We start from the raw sequence: 26018 nt of genomic DNA, 5'->3' as shown, positions 1-26018 counted from the left end.
TGTGATGCCTAGGACTGACTAGAAAACCCGGTGGTTGGGATCCTGCTGCTGCAGCCAGTGATGAAGGGGCCCTGACATGGCCCCCAGTCTCCAACAGAGTTGGGGCCTCCTCCCTGGATGTCCCCGCAGACTGCACTGTATAGACCAGGTGGCTGCTGCTGTGTGGAATGCTCAGGCCTCCCAGGGGCAGGAAAGCCCAGTGCTTTCATCGTGAGAAGAAAAGAGCACAGACAAGGTGCAACACTGGTGGGGCCCAGGGGTGCCACAGAGACATGGGGGATGACTGGAACTCTGCCACAGAAGCTGCCCACAGAAGCTCTGTGCACGCCAGCTCCTGCACGTCATTCAGTCCTAGTGGTGCTTTTCTTCCCCCATCCGTGGGGAAGGGCAGACTGGTAATGTGCTGGGGATAAAAGCAGCTTTCTTCTCTCTGAAGGCAGCATGGAACCTAGTCCTTAAAAGAATTCCCACATGAGCCCACAGGGACGTCAGAGAATACAGCTGCACTTGGTGTGTTTCTGTGGGGCAGCACAACACGCACCCACACGTAGCTGCTTCAAAGGAGACCTTTACGGACGGAGAAACACTGGCCATGCCACACACCCAAGCTGTATTTTTAAAATTTCATATAAATAAGTTTTAAAAATGTAAAATAAAATTATAAATGCACCTCGAAATCTTGGAACCCCATCTTTGCAATGCACTGACAGCTTTCCATATTCTTCTCCCTAACTCCTCATGGGAAGTGGCCACTTGTGTTTGCCCCGACCTTTCTTTCCTTTTCCTAACTTGAACATGTAGTGTGTGATGCTGCCGTGACATGATCTCGATCTGCCTTGCAAGTTCTATAAAGCCATTAACCAACACCCCCCACCCAACAGTGGTGCCCACAGGCCAGCCTTTTCTATCCAAGCAAATCAAGTCTATTGAAAATAAAAGCCGCTGTCCACCCAGCTTAAAGGCGTGGTTTGAACTAAGCCTTAAGAATATCAGTATTTTTTTTTTTTAATGCCTCGCTTCTAAGGACTTTGTTGCCTTTTGCTTGATGGGTGGAGAGGGAAGGAAGATGTTCCTTTGCCTCTCAGCTATGTAAGAAATAGCTCCCTTTTCATTAAACAAATAGGGAAGAAGCAATGCTTCAGAATTCCTTCTAAAAGACTAAAATATCAAGACATAGAAAATACTTCAAAGACTTTTTTCTGTCACTTCATTATATAACTCTACCCATGACATTTTCTGGGGGAAAAAAAAGTTCTATGATGAGTTTGTGTGGGGAAAGCGCCATAACTTTTGCTCGCCCTACGATTCATCGTTAATGTAAATACTGTGTTAGGGATTAAGGCAGCTTTAACGAGTATTTTCCTCGGGAGGAAGGGACTGGGGAAACAAGAGCAGTTTCAGATGTAGCAGTGCAGCTTTCTTTGTAATAGGATAAAAGTGATCTTAAACTATACAGTATTTGTACAGGATGATATTAAGCCCTATTTCCAGGCTTAACACTGGCTTGTTTACTATTTTTCTCTGCTTACGTATCTTTCAACAGAGCCCTCGTCTGGTCCTGCAGCTCTGTAGAGACCTGTGACCGCCCTGGCCCTCAGACATCTGGCCAGCAGGAACTCGAGAGGCTTTTATCACAGACTTTGAACCACAAGATCCTGCTCTGGTTTCTGTACAACTTATTTTTGGTTTCTGCAAAATTAAAAGTCAACTCTTCCCAGTAGACCACGCTGTCTACTTTCTGTTTCATCTAAGAAGTATGTGATTTACGACATGAATAATTTCACAGCATCGCACAAAGAGGGCCAGAAATTCTCTCGGGTGCCCCTGGGGTATCCTCTAGAGAAAAGGGGATTTTTTTGAAGGCTGTTAAAATGTCAAAAGGGTAAATGCAAAAATCTCTTTGGATTTTTCCCAGGATAACAAGGCTGGACCCCGACGCCCTCCGTCCCTCCTTCGCTGGCAGATACCAACAGGCACAGGGAGCTGGCCTGGCTGAGCTGCACTGAGAACTTTCCTCGCTGGTGATTTCCAAGCCAGTTTGAGAGCACTTCTCCCCAGCTTTTCTAGGCAGAGCAGCAGTACAACGCATCCAGACCTGGACACCGTGTGTTCCCTGACCACGTCAGAAAAGCGGCAGGTGCAGACGCCTGCTGCTCTGAAACCCACGCAGGTGCCTCTAGGAGCGCTAGAGGGCTCTCCATGGTTTTCAGAGGTGAGGATGCCACACAGAAACCGCTTTCAACAAGTGGGCTTTGTTCTGGAAACTTTCAGCAGGGTTGACTCCATGCCATTTGTTTTGGAGGAGTCAATGCTCTAATTCTTTGTTCATTTTTCCACTTCTGGGTTGTAGTTGGCCTGTTTTGCTCTGGTTTAACACACACTCTGTGCAAGAGCACAAGGGCTTCCTCCACATCTCCTAATAGAGGTGGGTGTGAGCAGACCATCCACCCTGCCCATAACGACCAAACTCCCCTGGAACTGCCACAGAACCAGGGCTGGATGGAGAGGTGTTCCCATCAGAGTGGGAACTCACTGTCACTCTCTCAGTGGAGGCCACGGAAAGAAACTTCCCTACACCCAAGGGTCTGTGAACTGAGTGTACCAGATGTTTCCTTTCAGATCCATGGAGCCCCCAGGCCAACTTGTCCTCACAGGCCCATCTGGACCCTGCTTCTGCGGCCTGTGGTGGAACTAGGGCGAGACAGGACACGGGTTGGCGTTGCTCTAACTGGCCCTGCCACCAGGCAAAGCTGCAGGAATCCTCGGCTTTGGCCTTAATGTCTGGCTCCTTTCCACACAAGCTGTTCTCTTCCCTTCCCTCGCTCAGTCGCTGCTCAAGAGCAGAACTTGGACCCAAGTATCCAACGAGGAAGAGACAAAAAGAGGCTAATTCTTGGTTTTTGCCTCTGGGGGCCCAGATGCGCGAGATTTAGAGGATATTTCAAGAGCAATTTTGACCAAGTATGATTTTTGCCTTCTGCACTGACTTTAGGATCTCAGCCCCAGTTATGACACAGCTCCACTGCAGGGCCACTGCCAGAGAGGATACCATGAGCTTGTCTGAGAATATTTCCCCCATGTGAAATAGTCTCTGCGTATATGAGCATTAAAATTAACTGACCTTCAATCTCTCTATCAATGTGGGTTGGCTTTAATCCCACCTCTTTCTCACTTTTAAGGGTCAAGACAATTCAACTGAACCGTCCATCCCACTAGTCAACTACTGATTTAACTGTGCGACTTTAACTCTTAATCCTGTACCACATGCAGGCTCTTCCCCACAAACAAATACCTAAAATTGAATACTCACAGGACAGGTTAATGATTATTTCTGATAAAGTGTACTTTCTACATGAATTAAAACATAAGACATGTCACTGAAATAAAGTAAAACTATAATCTAAAAATTGTTTTAAATAGTTCATTTTAATCATCTAAATTATTTACAATACAATAACATGGAATCATCCTTTTTAAGACACGAGATTAGAAAAATCAGCAAATGATGCTTCAAATAATACATTAAAATATATTAATAATTTTTTTCAGTGCTCGAAACTTTTTCTCTATGGGACAGCAGGCCCTAGACAAAAGTGCCTAATAGACAAGTCTTCCAAATTTCCTCCCATCGTAACAGTTTTCTCCCTACTGAGTCCTCCCAGGCAGATGGCAGCTCCTGGGATAGTGCTGTTTGGCAACAGAAAAGCCCAAGCATTGAGGATGGACCAAGGCAGGCACCAGACCACCCTGGATACAAAGCCTAAGACAGAGGATGCCCCAGGCCTCCTCCTGAAGTCCACCTGTCTGTGACTCCATGAATGTGGCATAGAACCACTCGGAGCCTCCGGGATGATTTATTTAGAGACTGATGTGCATCTCACGTTCTAACAATCAAAATGGTCCTGTCACTCCCAATAGAGAAAAAAGAGGTAAATCAATTGTTTACAGTTTTGTTCTGCATCCAGCTTTTAAAGATGAGTCTTACCCAGAAAAGAAGCCCCAAAGAACTCTGCTCTAAATGATCAGATCCTTCCTAAATTACCTTCAGCAACCCAGATAATTCTTTTTTGATCACATACCTCCAACCTTACCCTTCTTCTACAGTTTCAATTGAAAATGTTTGTGCCTCTCTTCAAATAAAGTTGCTGGGATGACTGAGCTGCAGGTTTGAGTCAGGAGAGAATAAGCACAAAATATGTCTCCGTTTATGGTGAGGAAAGTGGTCAGGACTCTGTAGTCCTCATCATTGGTCCCCTCTCTCCCTCTGTGCTCTGGGAAAAGTTCCTTTTTGACTTGATAAGCTTTATTCCTTCTGTACAACTTCTCAAAGATGCACCTAATGGTCCTTCTTTGAACTTCTAGGACTCATCTTCTATTCTACCTGTCAGTCTGCAGCAAGGACATCCCACTTAACACGATGCCTACCCCCTTCAGCCATAGAACTCAGCCAGACGTTGTGTTTCTGCACCATTGCCTGCCTTCCAGATGGGCACCCGTGCTAATAACAAAGGAGGTATGATGTCACAGCTGGTTTCCCTTTCTTCCCTTTCTTGAGTGTGTAGATACAAAATAAGAAACATTTTCATTCCCTCACATGCTTAATCTGATCACTGCTAAAAAAAAAAAAAAAAAAAAAAATCAAAGAAAACCCAACCAAACCATAAACAAACCTATGTGCTAAACAAATCCATTTTACTTGATAACTCCTCTAAAATTTATGTCAAAGAAAAAGAGAAAAGTTGGCCCCAAATAAAGTCCCTTGACCACAGCTGTCTGAAATTAGTCAGAGGATGCGCGACACTATCAAGAGCCTCAGCTCTTTCCTGCCTTGTATTTCACGGGGAGTGTTGTGGCCTTGACAAATGAAAATCATGAATCACAAGGATATATGTCCTTTCTTCAAACTTGGTGACTAATGAACGTTATGAGGATGATCACATTGGGTTAATTCATCTTCTTCTGGGTCTCTCCCCTTATCCCACAAGAGCTCTATCTCCCAAGCACAAGGAACTGAGAGGTCCCGAAGTCAGGCCAAAGCATACTGTTGGGGTAAACAGTAACCAGGTGACCCCATGAGTCCCAGGGGCCCTGAATACACAGCTTTGTCCCAGTTGGTAATTTTTCAAACTCAGGGCCACACCTTTAATGCTGGGGGGAGGGGGAGGTCAGGCAGAGCTCTTTTCTGGATTCATCTAGTGTATTCTCTCTAGAAGAGCTTAATGATAATCTCTTGGGGCTTATTTAGTTAAGGAGTATTCCTAAACACTTGTTCAGAATCCACTTCGAACACAAGCATAAGCTAGAAAGAAAACAACCTATGTACCTTCATTGAAGTTAGGAAAGTAAAAGGCTGATCTATCAATGTTGGTCTGAAATCTTGATTATTTCCTGGGCTTCTTTCTATTTTAATATAGCATACAGGTAAATAGCTTCTTTCTTTCACCTTCTGAATGACCCAGCAGTCATAATTTCCCTAAAACTGCCCAGCTCAGTTTGGAAATCACCAGGGGACTAGAAAATCTGCTCCTTAGACACAGGGAGACACCCGTAACAGGAAGAAGGGTGCTGATGTACTCAGGGGACCCAATACTCCACTTCTTTTTAGCAGCCTTTCCTGCTCCCACTTTAAGAGCCCTGCTGGGCCATGCACCTCCAAGATGGGCAGGGAGCTACACCCATTTGTTACAAATAGGAGGCATCAGACTCTGTATTTAAAAACAGAACCTCGCGATGGGAATGCTTTAATCATCACCCACACAGACGAGCGGAAGCTACAGACAGAGAGCCACTACGGATGGTGCCCGGAACAGAGGTGAGAATGGCCCAGAACTCTGCCTCCGGGAAAGGTGCCAAGTTTACAGGACTTATCGTGGTGCCCTCACCAGACCCCTCCTCCTCCTCCTCCTCCTCCTCCTCCGTGGCCGCTGGCAGCTCCTGCATCTCCTCTGGGGAAGCCTGAGGCCGGCTTTGGTAACTTCTGCTGCCTGAGACAGTCACGTGTGCTCGGGACCTCTCACCTGAGGTCTCTGGGTGCTGAACTGGCGTGGAGGTAGCTAGGCCCGGGAGAGAAATGTGGTCACCTGTGTCATCTTCTTCAAAGTCGTTAAGGCAGTATACTTCGTCCAGGTCAACGTCCAGCGTCCGGAAGCCCTTGGTGACCACACCAGGCCGGGGGTCCAGGATGCCCCCAAGGTGAGGCTGGGCCAACTGCTGCCAGTGGTGAAGGGTGGCAGAACCTTGCAGGAGAAAGGGAAGAGAAGAAGGGAGAGCAGGGAGAAGAGAGAGTTAGGATGAAAGACTAAGATGATGGCTGTTTTCCAAACTCAAAGTGCTTAGTGTGACCCCAGTAAGACCTGAGCCTTTATAGGTGCACTATGGTGGGAACTTCGGTGGAGCTGCCTTGGCCCTTTCTGCCATGCAATAGTAGCTAAGATCCTGCCATGTCCAGAAGGAGAACCAATTGGAGGAATCAACAATTTTTTTAAAAAGTAAAATTAAACCCATACTCCGTGTCAAGAGGATTTGGTGACAAAGTCTTTATTTTAATCAACTGATGTCAACCCCCAAATTCAACATATTATCATTTTACAAATAGAAGGGGAAAAAATGGCAGGATAAACATAAAAGGAAGGTGCCATGGGTACCAATTTGATGCCAAATACAGATTGCTGATTAACAGGGAGGACACAGCTCAGGCAGAATAAAATAACGTCAAACCAACCCCAGGACTCACAAGAGAAAGGCAAAAAGAAATTAAAGCAGCACACAGAGATAAGTGATAGGTGTGACCATCACCTCCTTTACTTAGGTTCTCTGTATTCTGCCAGCAACCTCAAGAGGCCGCAGGATTAGGGAGAGGAGTCAGGTTAAAGAGGTGTGATTTAAGAACATGGTTAAGTTCACACAGAGGTCTAAAGCAGAGGAGCCCATCTTCTCAGTGACATCAGAATCTGGGACTCAGATGACATCGGGCAAGGTCTGTAATAACACCAGAGTGTGTCCCTAAGGACCTCAAGGTGTCACAGGTGCTCTGCAAAGAGAAGCATTCCAAGGCCAAGTGTGCTTAGGAAACCTGGATTACGAAGTGTATTTACAAAGGAGCATCTCAGAACCTTTAGTGTGCTATAATGCCCTGGGTTTCTGCCCAACCCATTTGACAAAGTAATCCTTTTTTCCCCTTGGAATACTCAGTAACACCTCACATGATGCTGGTTATACTGGCGGACGGACTATGAGGCTGAGTCCTAGCCCCATTCTACAGATGAAGTCAACCAAGTGTACACAGTCACACAAACAAATGTTCTACACTCAAAAGACACTTTTGAAAAGGTTCTCAGGCAACAGAAGGCAGGAGCACAATGGATGCCCACACAAATGGACACCCTGATAGTCGCCATGGATTTACTGAGGGGATACTTACTGGGTAGGCGAGAATCCCCCTAGGCTACCAGGCTGCCCCGGGGAGCGAAGAAAAGGAACCAGGGGTGCTAGGAACCAGCAGCTCAGAAGCCAAGATAAAAGAAGGGAAACACCAGCAGGTGGTGGGATGACGAAGGACCCTCTTGTGTGCCCAAATACCACTGGGACATAATCTCTCAGGCAGGAACAATCTCAGCCAGGAAGGTTGAAAAAATTTTGTAAGTGGACAATTTCAAATCCACTTAAAAAGAGAAAAAAAAAAAACAAACCATACACACTGCTAATACATGTTTAAAGAGTTTCTAGACAACCACTTCAAGGTCTATCCCAGTGTCATGTGTGTACATGTATAATAGCAATCTACTTAATCTGGATCTACTGAATATAAGTAAACATACTCCAAAGACAAAAAATAAAAAAGGTAGTTAAGAGAGAACATAATGAAAGAGGGCATCACATACCTGTTCTCTCACTAGGTGGCAATATACATCTAGAGCAGTGGTTTTCAACTCAGGATGATTTTACCCCCAGGGGACATCTGGCAATGTCTGGAGACATTTTGATTGTCACAACTGTGGAGGACGAGGGGGATGCTAATGGCATCTGGTGGGAAGAGGTCAGGGATGCTGCCAAACATCCTACAATGCCCAGGACAGGCCCCACAACAAAGAACGATCCAGCCCCCAATGTCAACAGCGCCAATATTAAGAAACCTTGCTCTAGAGCTGTAGTTCCTAACTCTCAGATATTTTGAGAATCTGAAGGAAGCAGGAGAGCTCCCTTGGGGGAGGACATGTTCCCCAAAGAAAGGGAGCTCGCATGCCAGCAACACTGTCAAACACTGCCAGGACTTTCACAGACCTGCTGAGACCAGCTCCCGGGATTCTGAGTCCCAGGTGCCACAGCTTTTTTTTTTTTTTTTTTTAATTAAGCTACTATGTATTGAAGCATGCCTGTATGGCAGTTTGTTTACATGTATTACATCAACTGACTCCTCAAAATGACCCTATGAACTAAGTAATATTATATACTTTTAAGATGGGGGAGCAGAAGCTGCCTAAAGTTAGATAAATTTACAAAGTCACTTAATTAGTGGTGGCATGGCCAGGCTTCAGAGCTAAAGGCCAGGTTCTTTCGGAAATCTCACACTGCCCGCTCCCCCAAATCCACAGGTCTGAAAACAGTGAGGACATCCGTGTTCCATCCAGAAGCCCTGGCCCCTAGCTGCATAAATGGTCAGCAGCAAAACTTCCCGGTGGGTGTCCAGGGCCTGCCAGGACATACGCTCTCCTGCTGATGGGAATTCTCTGCCACCCCTAGGGACCCCAAGCACACTACCTACTGGGCCTCTGTCCATGTGCTCACTGGCTGCACAGGCACATTCCTGACAACAAAACAGCACCAGGGAGAAGTCTTAAACAAGCCATTGTCATGTTCAGCTCTGCACACTGGGGTCTGTGAAGGATGGTAAGAAATCCCAGGTACAACGTGGCCACATCACCTCAACTGTTGGAAGGGGAAGAAAGGGAAAGCCAACAGACTCTGGAAAGTGAAGGACCATGGCAAGGAAAGGCCTAATTTCCTTGTCCTTCTGAAAGGGGCTTGAGATGTCCATGGTCCACAGGGAAAGAACCCAGGGAGGCTGGAAGTCGGGGCCCCAAGAAGAGTCCCGCAGGCCTCACTCCTCCATCTGTTCAACAGGCTGCCTCATCCCTCCACCTCCCACCGATGGGCTCGAGAGAGAAAGGAGGCTACAAAGGGTCTGCTGTGTGGTGTGAAAGAGGGTACAGAAATGCATTCCCCGAACTGCACAGCCAAGGAGACTTAGATTACAACTAAAAGATGTGGAAACGTGCATCATACATGGATTTCTACCCCACGCTTTGGACATCCCTTACTCACATAAGAACAGCCAACCTTTACTGGGCACTTACTAAGCGCTGGGCACTCTTCTGAGAGGTCTACACTTATAATTTGTTAATTCTTCACAATAACCCTGCTGTCTCTATTTTACAGATGAAGAAACTGAGTACAGGGTGGTAAAGTAACTTGCCAGAGGTTGCACAGCTGGCAAGTGGCCAATCCAGGACTGAAACCGAGGCTGGCTCCAGTATCCACTCTCTTCACCCCTATGCACTGCCTCTCAGCAGTGAAGAGTCCTCACATACCAAGCCTCAGAAATCTAATCAGTAACAGGCTTTTCTAACCCCCATGCAGGTGTTTTCTCAAATCCTACTGTGCTGTTTCAGTTATGTAATGCTGTGTTGCTCGTGGACTATCCCCACTCCTGGCTGGTCCCAAGGCCCCTGGAAGGTTTGCCAAGCCCAGCACCTGGGCAGAACACCTCACACTTCACCTCCCTGCTGCTGCCGCTGCCTGAGCCACCAGGAAGGAATTCTACCCATCCTCCTGGCTGCCTGAGTCCCTCCTTTCACACAAGAGGGCATACAAATTAAAAAGTAAAAAGCCCAGGTTGCCTCTTTCCTATCCATTTCCCCAGCTCATATGCAGCCTGGCTTCCTTTACTTGTCAAACAGGAAGCTGAAGAATCACTGTATTAGCTCCCATTACCAACTCAACATAACACTGGCCCACTCCTCCCACCCACATAAAAATGAGGCAGGGATTAGGCAACAGGACAAGGAAAGAGAGGAACCTTTGTGTTCGTGGTTGCCATCAAGATAATGTTCTATGGAACAAGGGCGTAGACAGCAGGGGAAACCTAAGGAGGGTAACTGCCCCTTTCTCTCTACACCCCAGTGTTCCCACTAAAAAGTTTCCACATCATCAAAGGAGAAGAAAACCAAACCCATTTTATGTCAGAGGAGCAGCCAGGACTTAAAAGAACAAAACCTGGGGGATAACGCACAGCTTAGAAGTATATGCTTTCTCTTAATTACACACTATTTATTTGGAAATACTACCATGGTTATAATTCATCAGAAGGGAAGAGCAAAATTCAGGAGAAGAAATACTGCCTGCCTCAGTCTTTTTAACACAGATCTCTCTCTCTAGTTTGAATGTTTTGTTTGTTCTTCACTGGCTTAAAACTTATCAGGTAAGATGAACAGACAAGAGTGCTAGCATTCTTAACACCTAGCTCAGCTACTTTGGCTGACACAATAAGCAGACGGCAAGATTAAACAGGTAAGGGAGACACAGATGGGAGACAAAGATTGGCTATCTACTGTGATCCCAGCCAACATTCTCCAGGGTACTTTTACCTGGGCTGCTGGAGATCATGGGAATCCTATCAGCTTCTCAGCAGGCCAATGGAAAAGGATAAGGTAAGAACATGACCCTAGTAGGATGCTGGTCCAGGTCTCAACACCAGTAACTTGGCCCTGTAGACTTTAGCTGGTGGAATAGGGACAAGTTTGAGGAGCTCAAGTTTAATAAGTACCTAGTAGGTGCCAGGCACAATACAAAACACATCACATTTACTCCTCACCGCAATCTTGTTTGATAGCTATGAGGCTATTTCACACTAAGTTTGGAAACAGGGCTCGAAAGATGGGGTAACTTATCTAACATCATAGAACTGTGCTGAACCTGGAGTCAGGCAGACTTCTATGTCAGCACCCCACCTTATCAAATTTAACATAGTAACACAAAAAATTACCGGGGAAGGGAAGGAAGAAAGAAAATATTGGATGTACGTTAAACAGCTAAGAAGACAGAACTACAAAATGGAGCCAAATGGACCTGTATCATATGTTACAGGCCAGAATGATAAGTCACGACTTTTTAATGGTAGTGACTTAGCCTCCAGGGGAGCAGAATACTATAGATAAAATTCATCTTGCAAATCTAATGGGATTTCCTCTTATTTTTATTAACTGATCACAAAAATACCACTAAGTCACAAGATTAAAAGAAATAAAGATGAGTTGGTCAAAACAAATTTTTAAAAATCTCTTCTTGCAATGTGCTTTGAAAATTAATCCAAAAACATATTCCTGGATGATCTAATGAAACACAGAATCAAATATAGAAAGCAGACAAGACAGAGATGATAAATTCTAATGATCTTTAAGAGACAAAGGAGGAAAAAAAGAAAAGTAAGGCAGAAAGTAAAATTGCAGAAATGAAAGATTTTATTGAAAGAAAAACAGATATAATGTGGATCAGCAAACAATCACCAAGCTTACAACAGAATAAACAATTTAAAAAGAATGAGCCATACCTTTTCTGAACTTTAGGAAGGACCTCAATTATACAATTTAAAAATCATCACAAAAACTGAATAGCCCACTCTTCCTTCCTTAGGAGAATATAGGATCATGTCTTGGGTCTTTAACAAGCACAACCTCACCTCAGAGCATGCAATTTAAACAGGGGCAATACTGCCCCTAAGGGGACAAACAGGTTATTTTGAGGTGAAAATAATGGTATTCTTTTAAGGCACAGAGCACAGATACACGTATAGTACAACAATATATCTGTGTTATATTAAAAGTTTGTGAGAGGGATAAGATTAGGAAAAAATGTCTAAAAAGGCTCCTTAAAGGAGGCAATAATTTTTAGAAAGTTGAGAAATATTTGCTTGTAGAAATTCTGATTTGGCTTTGCATTAGAAATGTAACAGAGAATTCTAAAACACCTTCTCAAATTCATATGCGTTTCCAAACTAAAGGCATACAAAATGGAAAATAAAAACACTTGGTAGCTTTTCGTAGGGTCGTAGTAGGTAAAGGCAAAACATTTTATAATGCCTAAAGCAACAGAAAAGAAAAGAAAAAAAGAAAGAAGAAAGGCAGTTTTTCCATGAATGTAATCTGAGGAGCCCCCGATACCCAAATCGTGAGCCGCCCCTGGCAAAGGGCAGCTGGAGGTCCAGAACTCGCTTCCCTCCACAGCCACGCCCTTCCTGGCCGAACTTCGGACTCTGCAGTCTCTTTATATGTAGATCAAATCAGAAAACATGGGAGCCCACAAATCACTTTCAGGTGGTTACTGGCGGGTGGGGGAGACCAAAATAAAACCAGTGTGTGCTTGGCAGCCCTGCCTGACATCAAAATTTCTGACAAGCCAAAGCCTTAATTCTCTGCACTTCTGAGACCCCCCCAGGCTTGATCCAGTCGATTTCTGAGTTAGCCGCGCCCACACCGCCATGGAAGGCTTTTATTTCTAAGGTTCTAAAGGCACAGGCGAGAACCAGAAGGGCCCGGCGCGCCCGTCCTCTCCTGCACCGTCCCCCTGCGCTGGCTAGAGGAACTCGAACCAGCAGCGCGGGTGGCTGTCGCGGAAGAAGAAGGAGTAGGCGTTACAGAGGGGACCCGCCTGCCGCAGGTGCAGCAGGGCCCACAGGGAGTCGCCGACCAGGGCGGAGAGGGGCCGGGGCCCGCTGCGGTCACCTTCCAGCGGCTTCACGATCTGCAGCTTCTCGGGCAGGTAGGAGCGGCTGCTGAAGGACATGCCGGAGAAGCCGGTGAACTCGGAGAAGCGGGAGTGCGTGCCCAGGGACATGATGCTCTCGGTGGGCGTGAGGGAGCCGCTGCGCAGCTCGCCCTTCTCTGCCAGCTCCCGCAGCTTCCGCTCCTGCTCCTCCTCGAAGAACCTCCTCTCTGAGAGGTAGTTCTCCCGGCGGAGGGACAACCGCCGCAGGGCCGTCTCCAGGTCGTGGGAGCCCGGGGTGCCCGGCGTCCCCGGCTTCTTACTCCGCTCGTCGTTTCTGGAAAGAGAAACGGGCGTGAGAGCGGGCTGCCGGCAGGGGGCGCTGAGGACGCGCGGCAGGACAGGCTGCTCACGTGCAGGCGACAACCTGAGACAAATGCAGGCCCTGAAGAACTGCTCCCCTCACTAGGGTTTTGTGGGGTTTGGGGGGGGGGGGGGGGCGGGGAGGTGCTGAGGACTAAGGTGGAATGAAAATTTGCACATACTAAGTAAAATCCAGTCGCTCTAAACATCTCCCTCAGGAACATTTAGGAAGAAACCCGCAGGATGCAGTTCCTGCCTACCAGAAGGGAACTGGTTCAAGGGACGCTTCTCTTTCCTTTTGAAGCAAAGGAGCTGAAAATTGTGAACAAAACCAGCCCTGGGGGCCGGGCGCGGTGGCTCACGCCAGTAATCCCAGCACTCTGGGAGGTCGAGACAGGAGGATTGCTTGAGCTCAAGAGTTTGAGACCAGCCTAAGCGAGAGTAAGACTCCCCCAGTCTCTACTAAAAATAGAAAAAATTAGCAGGGCATGGTGGCACACACCCCTAGGCCCAGCTACTCAGGAGGCTGAGGCAGGAGGATTGCTTGAGCCCAGGAGTTTGAGGTTGCTGTGAGCTATGATCACACCACTACACTCTAGCCGGGGTGATACAGCAAGACTGTCTCAAAAAACAAAACACAACACCCCAGCTCTGATCAAGGAGTTTCCCATCTGACCCAATCAGTCCAGAAGAATCAATTTGATTAAGCAAAAGGGTACACAAAGTAGACAATGTTGGTGGAGGGAGGAAGTTCTGCAAGGCCTCGGGACAAAGAGGAACTGACCACTGCTGAGGAAGGCCCACTCTACAGATGCACAGCGTGACAGACACTTTTGGGTGCCCTGACTCTCTGCACCCCACCTTCTGAAGCAAACCAGATTCTGGCCAGGAGACAGAGAACCTGAGTCCTCCCCAGCCTTTCCAACATCCGAGGTACAAAGGGGTTACAAAACAATGTCTATTTTGTAGTCTAACAGTGAAGATTAACAGAAGAAATATTCACTAATCCTCCCCTTCTAGAAGTTTACAGAAAAGGAGACTTTCTGGTATCATCTTGTTATACCTCTTTAAACTGGTTAAAATATCAGTATCAAGGATATGCATATGCTCAGTGGGTTGCTAGGACAGATTTGGGGAACTGTAATATCTATCTTTCAGGCAATTCTCATCAACCTCCCTCTTACGAGTACTGAACTGCATTCAAACATACTACCTATCCTCTCCCCAAAACAGAAAAATAAGACTCACAGCTCACTCACCCCAGGTCTGCTCCATCTGTTTCCAGGATGATGCTGTTGGTCTTGTTGTCAAGGACAACGTTGCCGACATCACTGCCATAGAAGCTGGACCGGGGGGTGCTGACGCAACTGGACAGGAGGGAGTTCATGGCCGAGGACTGGTTGGAGCCGGGGATGTTCATGGGGGAAGGGGTCAGAGACCTCTGCTTGACCACCTGGTTGATGTTTCTCACTGTCTCAAAGACACGCTTCTGGTGACTGGGAAGAATGCACAACACCCACGAATAAGCAAATGCAGGAATGACCCTGGAGTTAAACCCTCCAAAAATTATCCACTGAGAAGCCAAAAAGGCACCTGGCCCACGACGAGCCCCCAAGCGGCCTGCTATCCTGTGCCTGCCACATGTTTCTCAGGGTGTTTGGCTACCTCCTCCACCATGTGAAATTTGAGAGACTCAACACCCACTGAATCCAGGACTCTAATGCACAGCTGTGTGCTAGTGATACTGCTTTTCACATCCCTAAAGCTTGACCTACAAATAAAAATACTTACGTATTACTTCTGTCTCTCAGCTAGTTTTCTTCTTTCATGATAATGCACTACAGTGCAAGCTCCAGGAGGGCAGTGTAGCATGTGGTAGGTAGGGCTCAATAAATATTTGTAAATGGATATTTTTTGACCATTCACATAAAAAAAAAGGACCTAAAATCAGTCTTAAACTTCTACAATGAGATGAAAAATCCCCGATTTGTCTATTTCTAGAAACTGCTATTTCTAAGAGCAGAACCACACTTTGATGCTAATTGGTTCTGTTTTAAAGACAAATGGGTAAGCACGTTTCTGTAACAGCTGCTTCCTTAGGGGCCACAGAGGGCGTCACACATACACTGAAGCTCACGTGGACACTTGTCACTCTCGGGATCTCATGGACGTTCTGTCTATGGAATTTGGGTACAGAGAAATCATAATGAAACCTGGTCCACAGGTTCCTTATAAACCACAAGATCTGAAGTTAGGAAGAGAGACAGTGGAAGCCGACATCCCTGGTTGTATTTATAAAGGAAATGGAAGCCTTGCTCCCACCCCTAGAGGAGCCATTCTGTATCTCATACTGCATGACTATATTTCTTTTCCTAACAGACGTTAAAACGTTTTTTAAAATAATGTTCTCCACTGAAAGGAAAGATAAAAATTTGCAGCTATGTCAAGATGGAGCTTGTCTTAAGAAAGATGGGAAATACATCTCGCCTTTTCTAGAACTTTCTGGAAGTTCATAATTTGTCTTTAAAACCTAATATGAGGAGCTAAGGGATGTAGTCAGCTGTGTCCTATTATTTCCCTTGATCTGGACCGGTAAGGACCACAGTCATCACTGTTGGTGTCGGAGGCCCAAACGTTGCTGGTGTTTAAACAGCATAGGTCACAAGTTGTCTCTGAGGAGCTCAGAACAATAAAAACTGTCTGGCCGTACGTGATGTCTGGAGACTCAGGCTCTTCCAGCTGCAGCTCCTTGCGCATGGTTCCCTCGATTTCTGCTGCCAGGGAGTCCTGGGAAAAGCCAGAAGACACACCCAAGTGAGCAGCAATTCAAATGCTGTCTCTAGAAGAGGTACGCAGCCAGGTGATCCACGCACAGTCAATTGAGCCACCAGGAGCCCACAGACATGCCACAACACAAGGCTAACAGCTTCCTGCATTGTTAGAGATCCTGGCTGAGCAATCGCCAAGGCAGATTCTGAATGTAGCTGTACCATCAGGCACTGAGTGTAAAGCCCCTAACTCACAAGCAGCTAAGTGTCCAAAAGCAAACTCTGCATTCCCTTGGCCAAATAATGGAGCTGCAACTGCGGCTACAAGGAGGGACAGAGAACTTATGGGGGAAAGGGTACGTTCAGAATGATGGGGACAGGTGAATTTCCAGACACCTCCAAGCTTACAAACAGTGACATGCAGGGTATCACAGCCCACACACCAGGCTAAGCTATTGTCTACAGGGTCTGCCGCATCCCTCAGCTCACCCAGGATTCTAGCACAGATCGTGCAGGGGCGGGGAACTTGCGGCCTTCTGATTTCAAGATTGTTCTTTTTTAAATGCCAAAGGAGGGAAGAAAAGCTTCATCTTTCTCTGCTGCACCCCTTTTGATAAAAGGATTTGTTCTGTAAAATTTGGATTCAGTCAAAAGGCCCCACTGAAGGACTTAGAAGGCCACATGTGGCCTTATGGCCGCAGATTCCCCACTCCCAGATGGCCCTCCAACTTTGGCTCCCAAGCAAGCACTCCCTGCCTACAAAGGGCATTCTGGCTCTGTGCTGAAGAGAAGGTCTCTACCTGCATGACCTGAGTAGAGGCCTCTGCTCTCGTCCTCCCTGGCCTCCCATAAGGAAAGTTCCTCTCCTCAACTATCCATGGCCTGTCACCTTTTAACGACCTGCTCAGGAAATGCGAGATTCCTGTTTCTACCAGGAAACTTGCATTTCCTCCCAAGCAGACACCAAACACATTTAAGTCTTTGCTACTTTTCTGAACAATTGCTTACACGATGCAGGTGGATGCCCAGAGGACCAAGTGTGTACACAAAAGCACCTGCTGAGCACCAGAAGAGCTCAGAATAACCTAAAGGGAAGAGCTAAATCTGTGTTAACCAACAGAACTTCCTACAATGATGGAAATGTTCTCTCTCTTCACCGGGACACGTATATATGAGAGCCACTATCACAGGTAGCTAGCGAGCACTTGAAATGTGGCCAGTGTGACTGACGAACTGAATTCTTAGTTGTATTTCATTTTAATTGATCTAAATTTACATAGCCACGTGTCCAGTGGCTCCCAGCAGACAGCACATGGGGACCCCAGGGCATCCACCTCCCAGTCCCACAGTTCACAGGGACACTCCAGTCTGGAGGCTGGAACCAAGTGGGGAGACTCCACAGGAGCCAGCAGGAAGCCCAATCAAGTGAGGGCTGCTGGGCTTGTTTCCAATTCTTATTCACAAATATGCAATTTTATTTAGTAATTATTACCCACAGATTGCCATTAAACATCAGTTTGGCAAAGGGCTTCCCTAGGTGTGTCTGACATCTTTTTAAGTCAGCTTATTTTTCTTAATATTGTTATTCACCATATAATTTACATTTGGAGTCCTGCAAAATAGAGATGAAGGGACCTTCATACACCTTATGAAAAACAAGATATCAAATTTCTACAGTTGGCCCTCCCAATCCATGGGTTCCATATCCTTGGATTCAACCTACCTCAGATGGAAAATTAAAAAAAAAAAAAAATTAAAAAAAATACAGAATAACAACTGTTTACGTAACATTTATATTGTAAGGAATCTAGAGATGGTTTAAAGTATTAAATATATGGGAGGATGTGCACAGATTATATGCAAGTACTAAGCCATTTTATGTCAGGGACTTGGGCATCTGAGGATTTGGGTATCTGTAGGGAGTCCTGGAACTAATCCCCCTGGATACCAAGGTAATTTCAAAACAATGCTGGGATAAAGTCACAAGCAGGCTCTGGGACTTTTCTGGGCCATGACCCTCCCCCTCTGGCAGTCTGGGGAAGCCTGTGGACCCCTTCTCAGAATAATATTTTTTAAAAAATTATTAGGATTACAAAGTAAGGCAATTATATCAATATGATAACATTTGTGCTATATATACATACATATATATGGCTTCAGGACTGGTAAGTACTATCATTTTGAAGTGGAGATTAGCATCAGTGGTATTTTGAGACATCTGTAACAACTAAAATGTGCTATGAAAATACCTGTGATTTCTACTGGTGACAGAGTCACGGGCGGTGCTAATATCACCGTGGCTTGTTGCCAACCTTCACATAGGAAGGAAGTACTGAATACACTTAAAGAGTAATGAAAATAAGAGATATCATTTTCCCCCAAAGTTCCCAGGCCCCTGAATTCAGTCTGGACTCCATATTAAGAACTCCTGCGATAAGGCAAGAGACTTGAACATAGTTGAGCCAAATCTGCTACTCACTGTTTTACTCAGCAATTAGAATGGCTGGGAGCAAAAGAGGCAGATCTGGGTATTCTGCATGGTGCCATCTTTAGGCGGCTTTAAATACCTTTAATGCATAATGCACTTTTAAAATAGCCGTCTTTAAAAACTGGGCTATGCCAACAGCAACAGAAAAAGGCAAACAAAAGCTTTACCTCAGCAAATATGAAAGCTGAAAATCCCTCCAGAAGAAACCGAAATGCAAATTTTCAATTCAGCTGTATCTCATGCAATGGTTTAGTTTTCAAAGATAAGGTTTGTCCTTGAGAGTGGGTAGGAGTGAACCTGGGTGCCCAGGAACTCACTGCACCCAGACGAGGTGCCAGGAAGGAGGGGAACCCAGGCAAGGAGCCCACAGAGCTACACAGGCCAGCGTGTGGGCTGAGTGCAGGTAGTGCTAGATCAGGGAACGTGGGGGTCAGAATGTTCTTTGCTGCTTTTACTGGGATTCCTGGAATAACTGGATCACCCATCTGCCCTTTGAAAAGCTGACTGTGTCTTTCTTTTTGGTTTCTCTTACATTTCAATGAAGTTAAGAGAGAAAGAGAAAGTTCTAGCCTGATTTTGACATGTAAAAGCAAAGAAAAGAGATCCTGATTTCGGGAGAGTGAGCCAGACAAGGAGTAGGGTGGGGGCAGGATCTGCTGGGGGTGGCAATGGGAGGCTGAAGGGAAGGAGAGCTCCAAGGAAAGGCCAAATTCAGAAGGAACCAAATTTCACACACATTTATACAGCTATCCGCCCGCTCCTATCTCATTTGGGGGAATTTCTCTCAAAATCTCTTCTCTCTTCAGAGAGAATTTGGTGTTTCATCAAGCCATGAAAGTAAACCCTGAATATAAAGGAGTTCTTGAGAATTTGCTCTTCAAGCCATCTCTCAGTCTGTCCATCCATCCATCCATCCATCCAAATGTAGTATCTATTAAGTGTCTACAATTCTACAACATACCAAGCGCTGTGCGAGGTATAGAGTATTAAAAGAGGGAAAATGTTACAAATAAGACCTGGTCCCCACCTTCAAGGGGCTTCAGTCTCACAGAAGATAAGGTGAGTGAGCTCATACCCCTGTAACATTTGATTCAGCCTGTGTTGCCCAACTTCCACAAGGAGATTAACCTCCTGGAAAATTCCCTTCTCAACAATGTTCCCCCCCAAAGCCCAAACATGAAACAAATCAGGCCAGGGCTAAAAAAATTAGATTGTGGGGAAATAATATGAAAAATATAAAATTACCAGCCCAAGCACAAAGGAATTTTTTTTTTTTTTTAGATCACAGATACTTAAAGCCACCAACAAAATGATTACTAAGCATACAAAGAATCAGCAAAACGGTATGGGCACTTTAGGAATTCCAGAATGCACTTCTGAGGCCAAAATAGCACATACTCTAATCAGAAAAAAATCAGGTACAGCCTGAGCATCCCTTATCTAAAATGCCTGGGACTAGTAGTGTTTTGGATTATGGAATTTTTTGGATTTTGGAATTTTTCCAGAATACATTCCAGTTGAGCATCCCTAATCCAAAAGTCTGAAATTCAAAATGCTCCAATGACTGATTCCTTTGAGCATCATGTTGATGCTCAAAAGTTTTGGATTTTGGAGCATTTCAGATTTCAGACTGGAGATGCTCAACCTGTATAAGTCACATCTTCCAAATATCCGAGGTTCCCACTAAATTTATCTCTTAATGGCAGGAGGAGAAAGACGACAGATTTAGAGGGATGGAAAATAAAGAATCAGTTTCATCTCATGCAGTTAAGAAGCCATCAGCTGGGCTCAAGCACCCTTGACTCAGATCCAGATCCGAGCTGCAGAGTGAGAAGCTAACTGTAAAGATCCAACTCCAGTGGTTGGACTGACTGTCAGACGCCGCCCTCCTAGTGCCAGGGCCCCTGCTGGCCTCCAGCTGGGAAGAAATCAGCAGCTCACCATGGGAAACAGGCCCAGCGAATGGTAGCGCCGGGAGGTGGTGTTGGGCATGGTTTTGTTCCGGAGGTTCTTCAGCTCCTCCTGCGCCTCGTGAAGCATCTCCATGCACTCTGCGTATTTGTCCTCCAGCTCACGTAGCTGCGGGAGACCGGGAAAGAGGAGGAGGGTCAGGATCTCCTGAGCACCCAGCTGCGCGCACACCCGCCTACCTGAGAGCCAGAGTCCCCAGCAGCCCCTGGAATCGGCTGCCCTGGGGGCCTGTGGCCAAATGACAAAGAGTCCTCAAGCCTTGCTTTTTCTTTGACTTGGGGCAAGCTTACAGACGCAGAAATCTTTTAAAATACTAACAACGGGCAGCTGAGATAAAATCAACTGTAATTAAAAGAAAAGGCAAATCGTCCCACTCTCGTATCAAGCCACATCTGTGAACGGGGCTCCTTTCACACGGGGCTCCATGTTGGCTGTTTCACTTATTTGAACATTTACCGGGTACCTGCACGTGGCAGGCTCAGCTGGTGCAGAGCCCAGCCTCCTGGGTGTGCACAACCAGTAACGGTGCCAGTGGGCACAGAATCAGGTAGGTGCAACTGAGAACGACCTCACGAGTAAAGATAAAATTAAATTCAATATAAAAACGGTTAAGATGGACACGACCAAAGCTGTCAAAGGAGGCTGATCTACCTTCACTGCAATCAGAGGCCCTGAAGACATGAGGGAGAGACACTCACTTCGGCCGTGAGCTGCCGCTGGGCATCCTTAGCAGCTCCCAGGTGCTGGACGAGTTCTTCGTTTTCCACCGCGCACTAAAATGTGGTAGAGATAAATCATCTTCTAGGACACTGAGGTAAGCCCTACTTTCCCCCTCTATTTCCTGATCTACTGTGATCTCATCATTTTCTACAATGAGATGTTTATCTTACACTGAAGTAGAACTTTGTCTTTTATGCAACTCTGAAGGCAGAGTCTTTCCGACATCCGTATTTGTTCTCCGTAGGCCGCCCACCCCTAGCTCCAAAGCTCTCCGTAAGCATTTCACCCCACACGAATAGCAAAGGCCTAATACGAGAAACTAAATTAATTCTGCTACTTCATCTTAAATCTAAAGGGGATACTGTTTTGCTGCAGAACACACTGGGCACACTGTATAAAAACAAATACTAGACTAGATGATCCATGAGTTAAATGATAAAACTCCATATTTATAGCATCCTTTTAATGAATTCTATTAATGTGCACATTATTTTTAGGAGATAAGTGGTCACAAATAAGACCTCTCGCCAATTCAGGGCAACCAGTTTTATACCATTGAATCTACTAAGCTTTTTCTCCAAAGGGGCAGCACAAATCCTAAGATATGAAACTAAAGAGCACTGTCTTCTGGAGTAAACGTCCCTTCCCCATCTCAGTATGGCCATTGTTGTATCAGCCAGAGAAATGCCTTACAGCTTTTGCCTTTTTCTGCAAATCAACGATTTGTGACAGCAGGTGTGTGATCTCCTCTTGCTGTCGGGCAGCATCTTCAGTCTTCTTGGCCAATTCCTCTGAGATACTAGCAATTTGGACGTTGGCATCTCCTTTGACAAAAATACAATAATCACAGGAGTTAAGTCAGAAAACCACACACGCAGACCCAGAGAGAGCAGTCAGTTTTCTTCGTGGTTTGTACAGCAAAAACCATCTTTATTACAAGACGGGGAGAGCAGGGGAGAGGGTGCAGGAGGAAGGAACTCACAGTAATCATTTCCTACATGGGGAAGCCAAGCAGCTTCTTCAGGGCTCAACCAGTCATGAGAAGGAACCTGGCCCCCCTAGCTGTTGGCTGTTCCTGGGCTTGATGTGGGAGCCCAACCCCACTGACCAAGGCTGTCTCCCTAAAGCAAATCAGGCAGGCTCCAGGGGTCAGGCAGGAGGTGCCACACTGGACACAGGTGTGTTTAGTAAAATCCCCTCATTCCACCCACGAACAAACCCATGTCACGGACAGAAACCCCTGCTGCACCCTGTTCCAGAAAGGTACTGATGGTGCACATTGCAATTCCATTCCCTTGGGGCTTCCAACCCATGTTCAGAGGCCCAACTCATTTAACTAGATTTGAACATGGGGTGTGTTTCATTTACTTAGCATTTTGCCAAAAATGCAAAATACTTAGTATTTTGCCCATTTGCCTTAACCTGTAAACTTATAATGAAGAGGGTAGGGGTAAGTCTTTGCAAAGTTGAGAGCCCTGACTTCAACTTCTACAAATCAAATTATTAATACCAGCGGTGAGCAGTTTTTCCACATCTTCAACACGGGTTTCTGTAGCTGGGCAATATTCCAGTAGAAAGCCAAAATTAAAATACCCATCTCAGTGAGAAACTGAGATAATGTGCGGCTGACAGCCTAGCACCCAGTTCATAAATGGGGAGGGAGGTGCCACACAAGGTCAGGGAGGCCTCCAGTTTTAAGAAAAATGCTACTGAGCCACAGGCCGGCAGGGGGACTGTCCAATCATCACGACGGAATACTCGAGCAAGTAAAAAGGAGGAGTGGGAGGCGGGAGGGCGGGCGAGGGACATACGCAGCTCCTTCACGCAGTCGTTGACCAGCTGCTGCTCCTTCTCCTCATAGGTGATGGTCTCCGTCTTCAGCTGGCAGGCCTGCGGGCAAGACCCAGGTCAGAGGCCCCACGTCACACCTCGACTGGTGGGGCAGGCCAGGGCTGAGGCCTGGAGCAGCACTAACCTGGGTCTGGGAAGCCGCCCTCCACATCTCCCCACCTGCCACCCACTGCACCCCCAATTACAGAAAGTAAATCCGCATTCCCTGCTTAGTTGATGGGTATGTACCCTCAAAGCAGAAAAGCTGACAATGCGTACCACTAGAGGGCGCCACACACAGCAGTGGGCAGGAGAGCTACACACCCTGCTTGGTTGAAAACGCCCAGCCATTGAGTCAGTGTATTCATTTGTGTCTGTCCCAGCTCATGCATATGGACGCTCTGTGACCATCACAGTGCCTAGGACACCGCCCTGCCTACGGTGGCATCCTAAGGATAACCGCACAAGAATGGCTAGCGTTTACCATGCACCTATTTGCCAGACACTGAACTATGAGGTTCTGAGTTGGAATTAAACCTGTTGTGTTCAGCTTAGTAATAGCAAGGTCCAACACGAAAGCATGCAAAAAATCTCAGGACTCTGGACAGCTTGCACCCCACTAAAAAGGTGAGACAACAAAGATCTCAAGGCCCAAAGAAAATGCGCCAGTTGGAGAGAAGATGTCCGGAGCCCTTGGGTTCTCATTCCTGAGAACACAGGTGAGGTTGCCGGAATCTGCAGCTGGGATCGGATACCCTCAGCTGGCTTTGGGTGAAGATTCTGACAAAGGGCCATGTAGCTGGGTGCCAAGGACTGGAGGATCTACCTGGGGCAGATTCCGGAAGGGGCAGCCCCAGACTCAGAATGGGAAACACTGGGCTATGCCACTGGCTGGCAGAGGAAACCAGGGCAACGTTCTTGGTCAATCTGGGTTTATGTTTCCCATCAGTAAACAAGGGGCTGGAAGAGGTGAGTTCTAAGAGAATAGGACACACAAGAGAGCATCTTGTTCAGTCCAGATGTGAAGATCTTTCTAACATGTGGCCAAGTTCAAGGTGACTGTCTGGCCTACTGGAGGGGCTTTGGGGATCTCAGGGCCAGCTTCGGTGGCCCATAGCTCACACCCGATAAACAGGGCCATACTGTGCCACACCACACCACACCTCTGGCTAGAAAACATTAACATACCGCTAATTAAAACAGTACTAATCCATGCATCAGTGTTTCTAGGGAGGGGCAGTGGGTAAAGGGGAGAAACATGGCACTTAAGAGTCAGACTTATAAATACTGGCTTTGTCATTTATTAACTTGCATGACCTTGGGAATACGGATACACCTAACAGCCTGGGGGCCATTTTTCTCACCGTGAATGAGAATCAGAGTAACCAGCTTTCAAGCCTTGTTGTGAAAACTAAAAAAGATAACGTGGGCAAAGCGCCTGGCACAATGCTTAGCCAGTAAGACACTCAGGAGCACGAGTCCCCACGTTGCCTCAGCTCAACCTTTTCAAGTTAATTGTTTAAGAAATATGGCCCCGAGTTCCTGTGTACTATTTCCTAAGAGCATATCTGATCTGCAGTGACATGGAATCGAGGCTGGGTTTCCCCTCAGGTGCTGTGGCCAGAGCCGGAGAACACCACGGGAAGACCTCACCGCGGGAGCTCGTGCCCAGTCCACGTACTGCATAATTCACCAGGCTCGTCTGCCCCAGCCTGGGAGGCATGTGCAGTGCCAGCAGTGGTGCCCGGGCACACCGCGCAGCTCTTCCACACAGCGTCACCTTTGAGCACAGCCCTGTGGCCGTGGCCATTCTAGCCAGAGGAGGCAAGTGGGGCCACCACCCTTCCAGCAGGGCCAAGGGCAGGAGTATACTTCACCTCGGATCGAAGCACCACATTCTCCTCTTCAAGGTCTTTCAGCTTCTTCTGAAGAGAATCCAAATGAAAGTAATTCTGGACTGAGGAGGATGACTCATTCCTCTTTAACCTGGGGAGAAAGTACACTCACAATCTAGGGAGAGGGACATTTCCTCCTACCACCTGGAAACCACATGGAGATACAAACAAGGGCTACTTCAAAGAAAGTTCATGAGACCTGCAGGTGTGACAATGACCTGTCAGACTGCTCTCCCAACCCCAGGCAAACAGCAGCCCTCGACACACGGGCTCACACCACTTAGGACCCACATCCCAACCCTTTATCCACAATTTGCCATTGTCACATCGCCTCAGAACTCAGGGGAGTCCACTTTATTTAAAGCCTGCACAATCCTGGGATGCCTGGAAGTTTACTTAAATACTCATGATGCATTCCTATGCGCCAAGAACTGTTTTAGGTATTCTGCATGTATTCACTCCATTAATGCTCATGACCCTATGACCTAAGTACTTCTGGTATCTCTATTTTACTTGGCCAACAGCATACAGCTAGTAAGTCGCAGAGTCAAGACCTGAACCCAGATGCATGGTCTGGGGATGGCTGAGAGCAGCTGACCAGCATTGCCGGTGAAGGTGACCTTGCCCAGGCAACTCCAAGGACATCAACGGTGGCCAGCCAGCCTGTGCTCTGGCCTCCAGACACACAGCCCTCTGGTGACTTACGGGGTTGAGCAAACAGACTCAGGCTCACTCTCTTCTGCGGCGCTAGTGTAGAACTGAAGCAGCTCATCTTTCATGGACAGCTCATGACGGAGCTGAGACACCTGCACAGACAGAGCCAGGGCCGTCATTTGCTTCCCAAAGGTGACAACATCCCTACTCATGCTCAAATACTTACTGCTTAGTGACAACATTTTTAAAATTTCCCACTAAAAGTGAAGGCATTTAACTGATTTCATGCTATTCGAAGAAATAGGGTTTCAAAGGGTTGAGTTTGATCCCATTTAAGAAAAATACAATCAATTACTTTTTGGCAGCATCCTCCCTGTCTCAATTCCTATTTTTAGGAATTAGGTGGGGAGAATTTGGAAGAAGAGCAGAGAGGGGACTAGAAGGCTCTAGAATGATGGTTGGGGGAATGAAACCACTCATGGGCTTTGGAAGGAGCCAGAGGACCAGCTGGGAAAACAGCCAGAGCAGTGGATCATGTTACCATGTGAAAGAAAAGGCCCCTAGATTCTGCCC

General features: G+C 46.6%; 1 protein-coding gene across 9 annotated transcripts in view; it reads right to left on the bottom strand.

Moving 5' to 3' along the window:
- Positions 1-26018, bottom strand: part of TRAK1 (trafficking kinesin protein 1) — a 116278-nt gene that overhangs the window by 7052 nt on the left and 83208 nt on the right. For 6 of the 9 annotated variants that reach the window (XM_069475569.1, XM_069475563.1, XM_069475570.1 and 3 more), the window contains 10 exons: positions 25497-25597; positions 24774-24882; positions 22878-22956; positions 21760-21890; positions 21045-21119; positions 20317-20454; positions 15830-15906; positions 14379-14615; positions 12777-13093; positions 6018-6236 (listed from right to left, as the gene is read on the bottom strand). In XM_069475569.1, coding sequence (XP_069331670.1) covers positions 6018-6236; positions 12777-13093; positions 14379-14615; positions 15830-15906; positions 20317-20454; positions 21045-21119; positions 21760-21890; positions 22878-22956; positions 24774-24882; positions 25497-25597 — 1483 coding nt within the window. Of the gene's footprint in view, positions 1-3478; positions 6237-12776; positions 13094-14378; positions 14616-15829; positions 15907-20316; positions 20455-21044; positions 21120-21759; positions 21891-22877; positions 22957-24773; positions 24883-25496; positions 25598-26018 lie in introns of those variants that run through there. The other 3 variants (XM_069475564.1, XM_069475568.1, XM_069475571.1) reach the window with 2 other exon arrangements.

Source organism: Eulemur rufifrons, chromosome 7 (assembly GCF_041146395.1).
Source record: "Eulemur rufifrons isolate Redbay chromosome 7, OSU_ERuf_1, whole genome shotgun sequence".
NCBI lineage: Eukaryota > Metazoa > Chordata > Mammalia > Primates > Lemuridae > Eulemur > Eulemur rufifrons.
Note: the sequence above shows the minus strand (reverse complement) of the source record. Positions and strands in the feature narration are given on the sequence as shown.